Source organism: Engraulis encrasicolus, chromosome 8 (assembly GCF_034702125.1).
Source record: "Engraulis encrasicolus isolate BLACKSEA-1 chromosome 8, IST_EnEncr_1.0, whole genome shotgun sequence".
Taxonomy (NCBI): domain Eukaryota; kingdom Metazoa; phylum Chordata; class Actinopteri; order Clupeiformes; family Engraulidae; genus Engraulis; species Engraulis encrasicolus.
Genome location: NC_085864.1, coordinates 35,427,188 through 35,440,649, shown reverse-complemented (window position 1 = coordinate 35,440,649; position 13,462 = coordinate 35,427,188). Strand labels below are relative to the sequence as shown.

The window sequence follows — 13,462 nt, the reverse complement described above, 5'->3', positions numbered from 1 at the left end:
TGTGGGATCCGTGGAAGCTGTGTCCATAGGGCCTTGAATCTCTATATACTTTATTAATGCACCTCTGCCTGCCGTGAAGGTAATCTCAAGAGAGTAAAATCTATAGATAGATAAAATTCTCAAACACTAATCACACCCATGGACGGTTCAGATCAGAGGATTGAGATCTGGCAGGTGACTGTTTTGTCAGGGCAAGAACACAGAGGCAGAGTTTCTTTCCTCATGCCTTATAGACTGAGCACACGCACACTCACCTTTCTTCTGCACACCTTTTCTGCACTGGCCGTTTATTTCAATGTGCCATTTCATTCGGTCATTTCATTTCGCATGTGAATTCCTCAATAAGGAATAATCATCCTTGTAGAGAGTATCATTTATTAATTCCGAGGGAAATTAGGGTGTCCAGTAGCCTAGTATACATACATAAATGGGCTACAGAAGACACAGACATTAATGAGTGTACATAAATGCTACATGCTTAACACCATCTAAAGCAAATTTGTTGATCTTGGTCTCATCAGACCACACGACATGGTTCCAGTGATCCATATCCTTGGTCTGTTCATCTCTCTTGTGACCAAGATAAACAAATTTGCTTTAGATGGCGTAGGATTTCATTTAAAACTCAAACCCATCTATTTTAGCCAGGTGCAGACTCAAAATGTACAATTTCAATGTACTGAAAGGTTGAAACACACACCGATGACCTCCCTTTTAATCCCTTTTCATTTCGAAATGAAAAAAAAAGAATGTAGTTTCTGCCAAAGGTGGTTCTACAATGTATTAAGCAAAGGCTGTGGATACTTTTGTAAAAATGATTTCTTTGTTTTTTATTTTTTATAAATTTTCAAAACTGTCAAGACAACTTGTTTTTCACATGGTCATAATGGAATAATTTGTTTAGGATTTTGACAACAGAGATTCATTTGTAGCATTTGGAATAAGGCTGTAAGATAATAAAATGTGAAAATAGTGAAGTGCTGTGAATACTTTCCTGATTGACTGTATTATACAAAGTCATATCTCTCTCCCACTCACACACACACACAACAGTTTATTCCTTCTCTCTCCACATAGGCTATATACTTATTTACCCCCCTCTCTGCATATAGACCTACTGTACATTTCTCTGACGCTCTTCGCCCTCCCCACCTCCTCTCCTCGGTCAGAGAGCGGCGGCATCATGACTGCGTGCGTCAGCCCGTAAACGGGAAACGGCCGCTGCAGATTCACAGCCTGCCGCGGTGTGAGAGAGCGCCCGTCTGCTGTGCTGCTGAGCGCGCTGTGCGTGTGGTGTGTCCGCGTGTTTGCATGTGTGTGGAGTGTTTTCTTCCTCCTCGCCTGCCCGTCGAACCAGGGGGACGGATCTCTCCTGAGCAGCCCGGCATACATGGATCAAACGCGGGCTGGCTTTCACCTTCAGCAGCCGTTCGTGCCGAGGTAGGCAACAATCTGTCAGCATCCTTGACGCGGTGATGAGAAACCAAAGAGGGGTGGGCTTATTCGTCCCCGCATCGCTGTTTCTCGAGTGTGGTTGTGGCTATGCCTATGTGCCTGTCTTCGCTTGTATATAGAGAGGTTGCACTGCATGCTGAGGTGACCTCGAACCAGATAGCTGTCTAAGCAAAACAATAATTGCATCCCGTGACAAATAGGCCTACATCTATGCATTAACTGACAGACTTACAGTCAGGTGATGCAGGCTGAGCCCAGTAGCCTAGTCTATTAATGTGTTAATAATGGTAACCTGAGATGCTCTATCCCTGAGTGATGTGTGTGCAGCAAGCTGTGTATGTGTTTACGACAGTGTTTTTTCTCGCATCAGCAGCTATATAATTGTGTGTGCCGTGCTTCTAGGTCTAGGACATGCAGCACACTCTCATCAGAATGCCTGCCTTATAGCTAGTTGCTTGGCTTGGCTTGCCCACCACAACTACGTGCACAATGCACATCCACAGTTTTCGCTAGCTGTGTGCTGCTGTAGACGTGACGCTCACGATGCATGCTTTTACCCCAGGGAACAGCGCTGGCTACAGCCTCTCTTGTTCACAGCATCCTCCCTCCATCTCCACCATCCTCCATCCTCCATCCTCCACTACCAGCATCAGCATCAGCACCACCATCACTGAGGCAAGGCATCCTGTCAGCAAGCCATTAACTGAGCTGATGGTAGCTGATGCCAGTGAAACTGGCAGCAGCAATAACAGACTGCTCCCAGGTCTAATCTGACGTGGTGAAGAAGACGGGAAGAAGATAGATGTCACTTTGACTCTCTCAACCATTCACTCACTCATTCACACACACACTTACTGTAAACACACACTCACGACACGGAAAACTCATACATCAGTGGGTAGCCTATCGCACCGTAAATTATGCCGTGCTAGTTCAAACGATGGACAGTGCAACCAACACAGAGTGTTCAATTTCACTCTGTGAATGTTGAATTAACCCTGCAAAAATCTACAAAATACACACACTCGCATACTAGTCTATCATGTGATGATATCGTTTGGGATACGAGGAGAGGTGGGTCCGTTAAAGGGAGCATTTGATTCAGGACAGAGGTTGGATCCATTAAAGGGGCCGTTTGATTCAGGATAGAGGTTAGTCGAGGTCGTAAAATGGAGTATGCTGGCCTTGCGCCCCTATCAGGGCAGCTAACAGCATTGGCTGGGCCCCTAGGACAAAGTCATCCGATATCCCCACCCACCCCAATCCATACAATGTAATGAGGACCCAATTCTTGCCCGGGACAACTGACCCCCTTTGTCTTCCCCGCTGCCGTCTTCCCTGGGCCCCTGGTTACTTATGTTAGAGAGCCTACATAAATCAGAGCCTGTCGAAGCCTCTGCATTTTTAAAGACCCTGGCCTGAAGACGACTAGAGGACGTTTTAGGGCTGTTAAAAGGGGGTGTGTTGAACTTGAAGGCATATCAGTGTATCAAGCGTCTTTTTACCATCAGCTTATTGCACACACAAGATCTCGTCTCGTCTTGTCTAGTATGTATGTGGCTTCCTGTCTGCTGGATGCTGCTTCTGAGAATGTCAATAGTTTCCCATTGGTTACAGAGATCAGCTCTCTGGTGCGTGTGGTGATTGGAGCCTCTTTGTAGCCAATGTTTTTGTGTCTGATCAGAAACCAGAGCAAAAAAAAGAATCTGACACGATTACTTAGCCAGAATAGAACAGAAAGCTTTCTCCCTATTTACAGCATTTTAGGTAAAATGTCTGATAAGATGTGCTTGTTTTGGTCTCCTCCATTTCGAAGTGCTTGCATAAACAAGTTGCATATTTTTCTGTTGACACAGATAAGAAAAAAATAGCAAAATAGCCCTGACATCCCACTCAAATTTAACCCCCTAATTTGTAGGACTGTCTGTGTCTGTGGTATTTGTTTTTTGATTGGCCCTGCACATAGTAAAATATGCAATTTTAATTGAACACTCAAAGAGTAATCTCGGACCAAATGCATTTGTAGCCCCATAATGCACGCTGTTCCACCAATGGAACGCTGTAATAGGCATGGAAAAGTTAAAGACCATAGTACTTCACTACTACGACATAACACATGGCCTTTAGTAATGTACTATGACTTGGTCATTGCCATTCTGGTAACAGCAAATGTATAACTGCATGTCTTAACGGGTTAAAGATGTTAAATCTACTCTCTAAGTCTAAGTGTTGAATTAACAGTGCACATTCACTCTGCCTTGGTGGTCGGTCCGTCCGCCTCTTGAAGTCATCTTTATGTCAACAAAGGCTGCAACCTTAGCTCTGTAGCCAGTGTTAAATAGATATGTTGACTGACCTAGATCGCTCCCTGTTTGCTGCATTGCTTGGCTGTGCTGTGGCATATGCTCTATTTTCAGGTAACAGTGTCACTATTAAACACAGTGCAGCACAGTGGCCAGCAGATCTCCAGGCCTTATGAGGCCTACGAAAATAACAATATAGCAGGTAGACTACTCTGTGACTACACGCACAGTGTCACGGCAACCTTGTTTACCTTTTGGGGGTTTCAACTTCCTTCCTGTCTCATCCTGATGCTCTCTTTCCTGTTCTTCAATGCATGTGTTGCGAGCAGCTGTAGGAAGGGCCCTGTGTGTGAGGAGGAGGCATGATGCACCGTGCGGCTTTTAGCATGACGACTGGCTTCCTGCTCCTGGCCTTGGCTGTGCACACTGAGGCCTGGGCATGGACAGGTGAGTAGGACCTGTGGTCTCACTGCTCATAACATTTATTACAGAAGTCTGAGTTAATAATATATCCAATGCGATACACACATTAAGTAAAGAAAATATTTGTATAAGCTTTGTAAATGCTTTATCCAACCAGTTTCTGACCTAGCTTATCCTATTAAGCACTAAAATCAACTGACAGGTAGATACCAACAGCCTGGTGGATGACAGGTGACTATTAAGTGCACTGCAAGAAGAATGTACACTCTTAGGAGCTTGGATTGACTCTTTTCATGCAACATGAAATGCTCAATTCTTTAAATGTGTCTCATAGATATACAGTATATACATACAGTATACAGTATAACCAGGGGGTGCTGTGGCGCAACACACTACACTAAGCTCCCCAAAATGGACTGGTATGCCCATGGGGATCCAGGTCCGAATCCCAACTCTGCCCCATCTCTATCTCTCTCACTAGTCTCCATCTTCACTACATTATCCAAATGACGTCCAAAAAGTCCTAAAAACAAACATTTATACAGTACTGTATAACCATATTGACACCTAAACTCCCCCAACAGGGAAAACGGAGCGGGGCCCGCGTATCGACGGCAAGGGCCGCTCCTCTGTCACGCTGCAGGAGAACAGCACGCGGCAGTTCAACTGCCAATCAGACGGCTGGAGCTCCCAGGCCCCGCCCCTGCTCACCTGGTACCTGAATGGCCAGCGGCAGAGACAGCCGGCGCCGTACGACGGGCCGGAGCGGCTGGTGGTCAGGTCCCCGGTACAGGCCGCGGTGCACCGCAGGGACCCCCGCAGGTGTGTGTGTGTGTGGGGGTTTGTTTTCTGTTTTTCCCCCGTGCACTACGTAGTACTTATTGTATTCTTCTACACGGTAATGTAAATGTACCCCTGTCTAATACAACATTGCCTTCTGTAAATATTCCACTGTGTTTTATACAGTATAAGCAGAGATTCTTTAAGTATATAGAGATATGCCAACATAATAGATTGCTATGGGCACCTAACAAGGGGTGTGTCATAATACTCCTAGCATTGAATAGAACAGTCCTTAGGTCTGCCTAGGTCTGCCTAAAGGGGGATTTCCCCCCCTCCCCCTTGCAATAGAACCCGGAAACAATGGGCCAATGGAACCTCTCTCTCTCTCTACTCTCTCTGGTATAAGCCTTCTGTAAATATCTCACTGTCTCTTATACAGATCATGCCTTCAGTAAATATCCTACAGTGTCTTATACAATATATGCCTTCTGTAAATATCCCTGTATGTGTCCTATACAAGTGTGTTGTATGTGTTGTATGTTGTATATACTGCAAATGTCTGCACTATGAGTGACCTGCTTTCAATCTCATTGTGCATACGGTATATGTAGATATAATGTAATTGTACGTGTGACAATGAAATGTATCCTATTCTATTCTATTGTAGAAACAGCACCTTCTCCCTGAAGGCGCGACGCTGGGACCGGGAGCTGGTGTGTGCCGCCACCAACCCGGGCAGCGGGGAGAGCTACAACGCCACTGTTGTGCTCAACGTGCAGTGTGAGTGTCAGATTGGGATTAGGATTGGACTATGTAGCCTCAAACAGTAGTGTGCCTCGCTCGGCCAGTGGAACGATTTACTATTCAATTTGAATAGAACTATTCATTGAGTGCTATGACATTGTTCGGGCTGGACAGTCAGGTCAACACACACACACACACACACACACACACACACACACACACACACACACACACACACACACACACACACACACACACACACACACACACACACACACACACACACACACACACACACACACACACACACACACATACACACAGCCCAAATGTCAACTTGTCATGACAGTAGGCAAATGGCAAATTTATTTCTAGAATCCATGCTACCCATTCACTAATGTTACCTTTTTCATGAATACTTACCACCACCATCAAATTCAAAGTATTCATTAGACTGGAAAAATTGCACTTTTCATACATGAAAAGGGGGATCTTCTCCATGGTCGGCCATTTTGAATTTCCAGAAATACCCATTTTTAGCTGCAAAAATGACTGTACTTGGGCCATACTACAAAATATTATAGTTTATTACTTAGTAAACTTTCATAAAAAGATCAAATTTGGCATTAGACAACCCAATTTCAATGAACAGCATAGTTGCAGTACCTTTTTGGACCATTTCCTGCACAGTGTACCTTTAATGACACTTCATCATCATATTTATGACATCGACACAATGACTCTACGAATGTGTCATGGCACTATTATGCCAGTAGTGATGACAGTACTGTAACGTTAAGTGTTACAGGAAAGGCACCCTGGATATACAGTGTACACTGTCAATATGAACTTGAGTCTTCTTGTGCTGACCCTCCCCTCCTCCACTCCAGTCCAGCCTGAGATCCTGCGTGTGAATGCTCACTACATCGACACGGCGGACCCCGGCCTGTCCCTAGTGCTCTTCGCCCTGGTGCGCTCCAACCCCCCCGCCACCATCACCTGGGTGGACCAGGTACAATATCATATATATTTATTTTTATCTTATTTATCTATCTTAATTATTTATTTCTTAATGAACAAACACTGAACTTCATTTTGCATGATATATTGAAAATATGAAAATATATTCTACAGTATACGTATTAACATTCTTTTATCTGTTTTTCTTTTTGTTTTGCCTGTGTCTTTTTTATTATCTGTCTTGTTGTGTGGATTTAGACATGTGTAATGAATTGAATTGAATTCTATATTCCATGTTCTATATTCTATATTCTATTCAGTCCGGCCAGCCGGTGCCCAACACCTCTGACTTCCTGATGCTGGACTCGCAGGGCTACCCCTGGCTGTCCAATCACACGCTGCGGGTGGCCGCCAGCACGCTGGTGGGAAACGTCTCCATCAGCGCCAACAACAGCGTGGGAGCCACCCAGAGCAACCTCACCCTGTCTGGTCAGTATATACCAACCTCACCCTGTCTGGTCAGTAGTACCAACCACCTCACCCTGTCCGGTCAGTACACACCCAGAGAAACCTCACCCTGTAAGATCAGTACACACCCAGAGAAACCTCACCCTGTAAGATCAGTACACACCCAGAGTAACCTCATCCTGTCTGGTCAGTAGTACCAACCTCCCCCTGTCCGGTCAGTAGACACTCAGAGCAACCTTGCCCTGCCTGCTCAGTATATACCCAGAGCAATCTCACCCTGTCTTGTCAGTAGACAACCAGAGCAACCTCACCTTTTCTGATCAGTACACCCAGAGCAACCTCACCCTGTCTTGTCAGTAGACAACCAGAGCAACCTCACCTTTTCTGATCAGTACACCTAGAGCAACCTCACCCTGTCCAGTCAGTAGACACAGAGAGCAACCTCACCCTGTCTGATCAGTAGCACTGGTGTCATTGATGCAGAGGAATAACCGTACATGATATGAAGTGTGGAATTTCTTCGTGTTGGTTTAGTGATGCAAAAATGACATTGTGTTTGATGTTTTCTTTGTAGATATTAGATGGTTTGAGTATTAGACTGTTGGCAAGTCTCCCTAGCTCAACACTCTTTGATACTGAACAGCAGGGAAGCTGACAGGTGGGGAAAGGGGTCAGTTGTACTGGGCCCAGGGATGAGGAATCGGTTTCTCATTATATTGTATTTAATCAGTGGGGAGAGGCTTTTACATTGGCTTTGTCCGGGGTCAGTCTATGCTGTTAGCACCCCTGCTGTACAGGCGTCCCATATCATCAAATGTAATCCAATGTGCTGGTCTGCAGACTTCCTGGCGTCTCGTGTGGAGGTGCCCATGTTGGGCATCGTGACGGGAGGCGTTCTGGGATTCGTCACCCTCTTCATCCTCACCCTCATCGTGGTCTGCCTGCTGCACAAGGGCAAGGGCAAAGATGTTGGTGAGTATTTGTCACTGTTACGCCAAGATCCAATTAAGAAGTCCAGTTGCTTACAATGTGCCACTTTTTAATATTTGTCTGGGCTTTTGCCCTTATTGAAGACAATGAAGGTGGTGGCAGGAAGTGAGTAGGACAGAGAGACGGGGTGGGACATGGGCTTGGGACATGACCCAGGCACTCAAACCTGGGTCCTACCCATAGGAAATTTGCTCATTTATTGTACGAAACAAACTAACATTTCCTGGCCGAATTGAATCCTCTGGCATTTGTCTGTAAATATTCTTCCCATAAATGTCTCCAAGGCTGCGCACTGGACTGCTACACCGGCGACCCGGGTTCTATTCCAGCCCAAGGTCATCTGCCGAACCCTCCCCGTCTCTCTCTCCCAAGTCATTTCCTGTCTCTCTGTAACAATAAAGGCATAAAAAGCCCAATATATATATATATATATATATACATATATATAAAATGTCTGCAAGAGTATGATAAACATTTTGCACTGATGTATATAGCCTGCCGTGCATACTGAGGCTCTGCAAGCATTGTCTATCACAAAAAAAATCTTGGATCTTACAATTGGATATTTAATATACCTCACCAGTAAAATTTCTGCTGTTATAGGCAATACAGACTGTGGTCCGTTTGCCTGAAATTTGATATTATCTACTTGTTTTTCTGTTCCACAGAGGAGCCAATGGAGCTGGCTTTTACATCAAAAGGGTAACGTACCAAACCCATTGTATCATAGTATTATGGCAACATTAAGGAGACAGGGCAGCAGTCCTAGTTGCTTGTACTTTATTGTCCGTCAGATGCAACTAGGAGTGCTTTCTTACGAAAATGAGCACCCAGTTGCTCTTCACTTTTGTTGAATTGATTTTTTCATAGTATTATGGCAAAATTGTACTTGGGCGGATGTGTAACTGGTTACATTCTGTAAGATTCTATGTCTCTCTAGCTTGAGGCCCACTTTTCACAAATGTTTGGGGCTCACCTCTGGGCCAATAGAACAATATAACTGAAATACAGTATACAGTAAACCGCAACACACTCACAAGGTTTATTTTGATTTTTTCAAAATGATACACTCCGGGCTCATCAGTGGGCCCTGGCCCACAGTTTGAAAATCACTGCTCTAGCTCAACATATTGAAGTGTGGACCTGATATCTGTCCTGTCTGTTACGTGTGTGTTTCAGTGCTGACTCCAAGGGGCAGTATATTCCTCGGGAGAACATGTCTCTGCCTTCTCATGTACAGCTCAACGACAATGGCTCCTTGTGTAAAAGTAAGTATGTGTGGGGGGCCCAGTGGGCTAAGGCAGAATCAATGTGTGCGTTCCAATATGCGACCTTGCGTCCTCCACTTGGGCTTGTGGCCTTGTACCAGGAAGTAATACGTTGTGATGACATCATTACATTTCAATATATCGCAAAAGCTCAATCGTAGTCATTTTCTCATTTGCAAACTGGATAGTGAGTGAAGAATAGTCCCCCAATAGTTGTTGTGGATCTGTTTTCTGCACGGAGGAGGGGCCAGGAGGAGGGGCCAGGAGGTGGGGCGCGGCCACAAGCAGAAGTGGAGGACGAGAGTGTGCATATTGGAACGCACTCAATGTTGAAGAGTGAGTCCATGCTAGCGGCCATTGTTGCCTGAAACAACTGTCACATTTCTCCTCCTCCACTACGTTTTAAACGTTGACTATGTCTGTCACATCTCTGAAAATCCTGTGATCCTGATTGGTTCTACTGCATGGTGGTGCGGGAGCAGGACGAATTTATATATCCTCCAGACTTTTGTGTATGTACAGTAAGCTCACAAAGATGAGCGGAAATACACGAGGGTCTGGCAAGAGCCAGGTCAACACTTACCAGTACTTGTGTTAAAATCTTTAGCATTTATTCTATCTATATGTACAATCCCGGGCATCTGCTTGGGATTTGGTGGTAATGGATGCTGGTAGGTTGTGTTACATTACATTACATTACATTACATTACATTACATTACACTTAGCTGACGCTTTCAATTGATCAAAGCGACTTACAACTATTCTTTTTCAGAGTATTGGCTACAGTCCCCGTAGCAATGTGGGGTTAGGTGCCTTGCTCAAGGGCACTTCAGCCATGGATGGAGATGTAGGGAGAGGTCATTGGGGATTTGAACCGACAACCCTTAGATTGAAAGACCAGCTCTCTAACTACTAGGCCACGGCTACTAGGCCATTGTGTATGATGGCACTTGGTGATTTTTATTTTTTTTTGACTGGAGCTTACATATGGCAACAGGCCAGGCTAGCCCTGAGTGATAGTGTGGCTGTGTGTGTTCCAGCTCAGCCTCAGCAGGAGAACCAGCAGGCCTCCACCTCTAAGGAGAAGAAGGAGGGGGAGGAAGAGGAGGACCTATCAGAAGCCTACGCTGCCAGAGGTGAGGACTGAGGAGGGAGGTGTATCCAGACGACGGGGGGATGGAGGTGTGTTCAGACTACAGTGTTGGGCCACTTATATTGTGCCTATATATCAGCACACTTTTGAGTAGTTGCACAAATTATTTGCTTCTTCTTTTTTTTGTTTAATGACCAATGATTCACTGTAGCCTCTGCCAAGGTTGCAAAGGATTTCCAGGTTAAATTTGGGCTCATGTCAAATGCACAGATCGTATTGATCTGGAAATGATTACATTGATCTGTCAGTGATCTGCTGCTGTGTGTGCACTGCACACTTGACAGAATGTTGGTCTGTCAATTTTTTGTACGTTCATTCCTGCATGCCTTTTCTTCTCTGGTGATATCTGTGTGTTACTTGCTTGTGTGCATGAGTGGCATGTGTGTGTGGCGCTTGAGCACTTGCATGACCACTTGAGTGTTTATGTTTTGTGTGTGTGCCCACTTCAACGCTTCTGTGTGTGTGTGTGTGTGTGTGTGTGTGTGTGTGTGTGTGTGTGTGTGTGAGTGTGTGTGTGTGTGTGTGTGTGTGTGTGTGTGTGTGTGTGTGTGTGTGTGTGTGTGTGTGTGTGTGTGTGCGTGCGTGCGTGTGTGTGTGTGTGTGTGTGGTGCGCGTATGTGTGTCTATGCCTGTGTGTGCACAGGCTTTGCCAGGTATCCGATGGTTGGATACATCTACAAGGTGAACAGCGTGAGCAGCGAGGAGATCTGGCTTTGATGCCTCATTCCTGCCAATAGGAGACTCTCGCTCAGTACGTCACCTCAGTACGTCACCTCATCACCTCATCTCCTCAGTTGCTGTTGCGTTCTCCAGCAGTGACACCCAAGTCTGCTACGTACATACATACTCATGGGTGTCCGCCCATCTGGTAGGTAAAACCACCAAAGGAATAACTGCGAAAAAGGGGCAAACATGAAAAACAAACACAAAACATCAACATCAGTTTCTCCAGAATGTACTACTTCGCAAGAGATCACCTTTCAGATCATGCAGTTCGTCTCCCCATCTCTTCCGCTCTTGTGGTCCCCAACAGTGACAGTCCACTTTATGCACCTCAGGCGGGTAGGTCATATGGAAACCACCAGTGGAATATGAGCAAAAAAGGGACAACACGTGAAGAACGCACACAACACAAAACGAAAACAACGTCTCCAGAATGTACTACTACACATGCAGATCATAATATGGTACTGTAGAGCATCCAGGCTGTAACCCACCAGAGGAATAACAGTTAAACAACAACAACATCAACGCAAACCAAACTAACAAAAAGAAAAACAACGCAAAAATTGCACCAAAATAATAACAAGCAATTAAACTATTAGGAACCAAAAACCACTTGCTCCATGGACCTTCAAGACTCCATGTCATCCTCCATGTTGCGTTGGTCCACGCATGGCTGGCTCTGCTACCGTCCCACACCCGAGGAGTCCATTTTATCTCAAACCTTAACCCCAGTGATGGGCAACCTTGAGTCAGAAGCTACAATCCAGGGCCACATATTCCAAATTGCCTGGCGTTACCTGTCCGAATACTCTATTTGGACAGGTAACGCCAGGCAATTTGGAATATGTGGCCCTGGATTGTAGGTGAAATCAGGCTATTTGGAATATGTGGCAGTGGACTGCAGCTTCTGAATTCAGGCTGCACATCACTGCCCGACCCAACCCAATCCAGCCCAACCAGCAATGTCCAGACATTGGCCCTTTCTCAATGCTCAGTGTTCTAGCCTTGCTAGGACTGGAAGCGCCCAGTGATTGGATACTCTTTGGTGAACTCTGCGGAGTATCCAATCATGGGGCGTTTCATGTCCTAGCAAGGCTAGAACACTGGGCATTGAGAAAGGGCCAGTGTGTCCAGAATGTTTCGGTGCTGCTGTGTCCACAGAGGTGAACAAACTGTACTGTTGGCCTTCTTCTTCTTCCCCACTGTCAACTGTATCTGTCTGTCTGTGTCTGTCTGTGTGTCTGTCCGTTACACATGCTTAAGCAAATAAACAAACAAAGCTGCTGCTGTCGCTGCTACTACGTACATCATGGAATGCAAACGTACTGTAATTTGTGCAATATAAAGAGAATGTGCAGTATTAGGTTATATAGTGCAAGAAAAACATATATTTGTACAAATAATGTTCTATTAGAGAGAATTGAAATGATAAGTATTTCTTTATTTTCTCCTGTACATGTACGTGAACTGTATATGTATATTTGTATGCATATGTATAAGTCTGATTATTACATGTATATAATAGATATCTAAAATCTAAATAAAGAGAACTATAAGGACTTTCAGTATTATATTGTTGGCCTCCTTTCTCCACTTTCCTTTGTGTCTTTCTTTCTTTCTTTCTTTCTTTCTTTCTTTCTTTCTTTCTTTCTTTCTTTCTTTCTTTCTTTCTTTCTTTCTTTCTTTCTTTCAGCAGGGGGCATCAGTGTGTATTTTTTACACTGTCTTGTCTTTTCACTGTTGGGCCTATAGAGGGGAAGCAGGTATCTATTTTACAATATTACAAATACAATCAAATAAATAACTAATAATAATGGCTGAAGAATGATCATAATGACTAAATGACAGATAAATAACCACCGGGTGCCATTATTGACATCTCAGTAAAATGTTTCATCTCGATTCCGTTTGAGTGATCCGAGCCTTTATTTCTCTGTCTGATGACAACAGACCAAAAAAAAAAAAGCCTAATTTCAATATCTGCCATAACCAATCAGTATAAAAGAACTGGTGTCATTCATTCCTGGGTGGAAAAATAGTGTGACTCACTGTTTGTTTCACGAAAACATGTTTCCACTGCTGTTTATGCTGACAGAGACTCGTAATGCTTTCCTCTTGTTTGCAACAGCGACTAAAAGTGACATCTGTGTGTTTGTGTGTGTGTGTGCGTGCGTGCATGTGCCTTAGT

General features: G+C 44.7%; 1 protein-coding gene across 1 annotated transcript; it reads left to right on the top strand.

Moving 5' to 3' along the window:
- Nucleotides 1–4,144: 4,144 nt before the first annotated feature.
- LOC134453845 (transmembrane protein 25) lies at nt 4,145–12,035 on the top strand. The gene is made up of 10 exons (XM_063204595.1): nt 4,145–4,205; nt 4,766–5,003; nt 5,632–5,744; nt 6,599–6,720; nt 6,989–7,157; nt 7,977–8,108; nt 8,795–8,828; nt 9,306–9,394; nt 10,436–10,531; nt 11,192–12,035. Exons 1-10 carry the CDS (start codon nt 4,145–4,147, stop codon nt 11,263–11,265), a joined length of 1,128 nt encoding a protein of 375 aa, XP_063060665.1. The 3' UTR covers nt 11,266–12,035.
- The last annotated feature ends 1,427 nt before the right edge of the window (nt 12,036–13,462 follow it).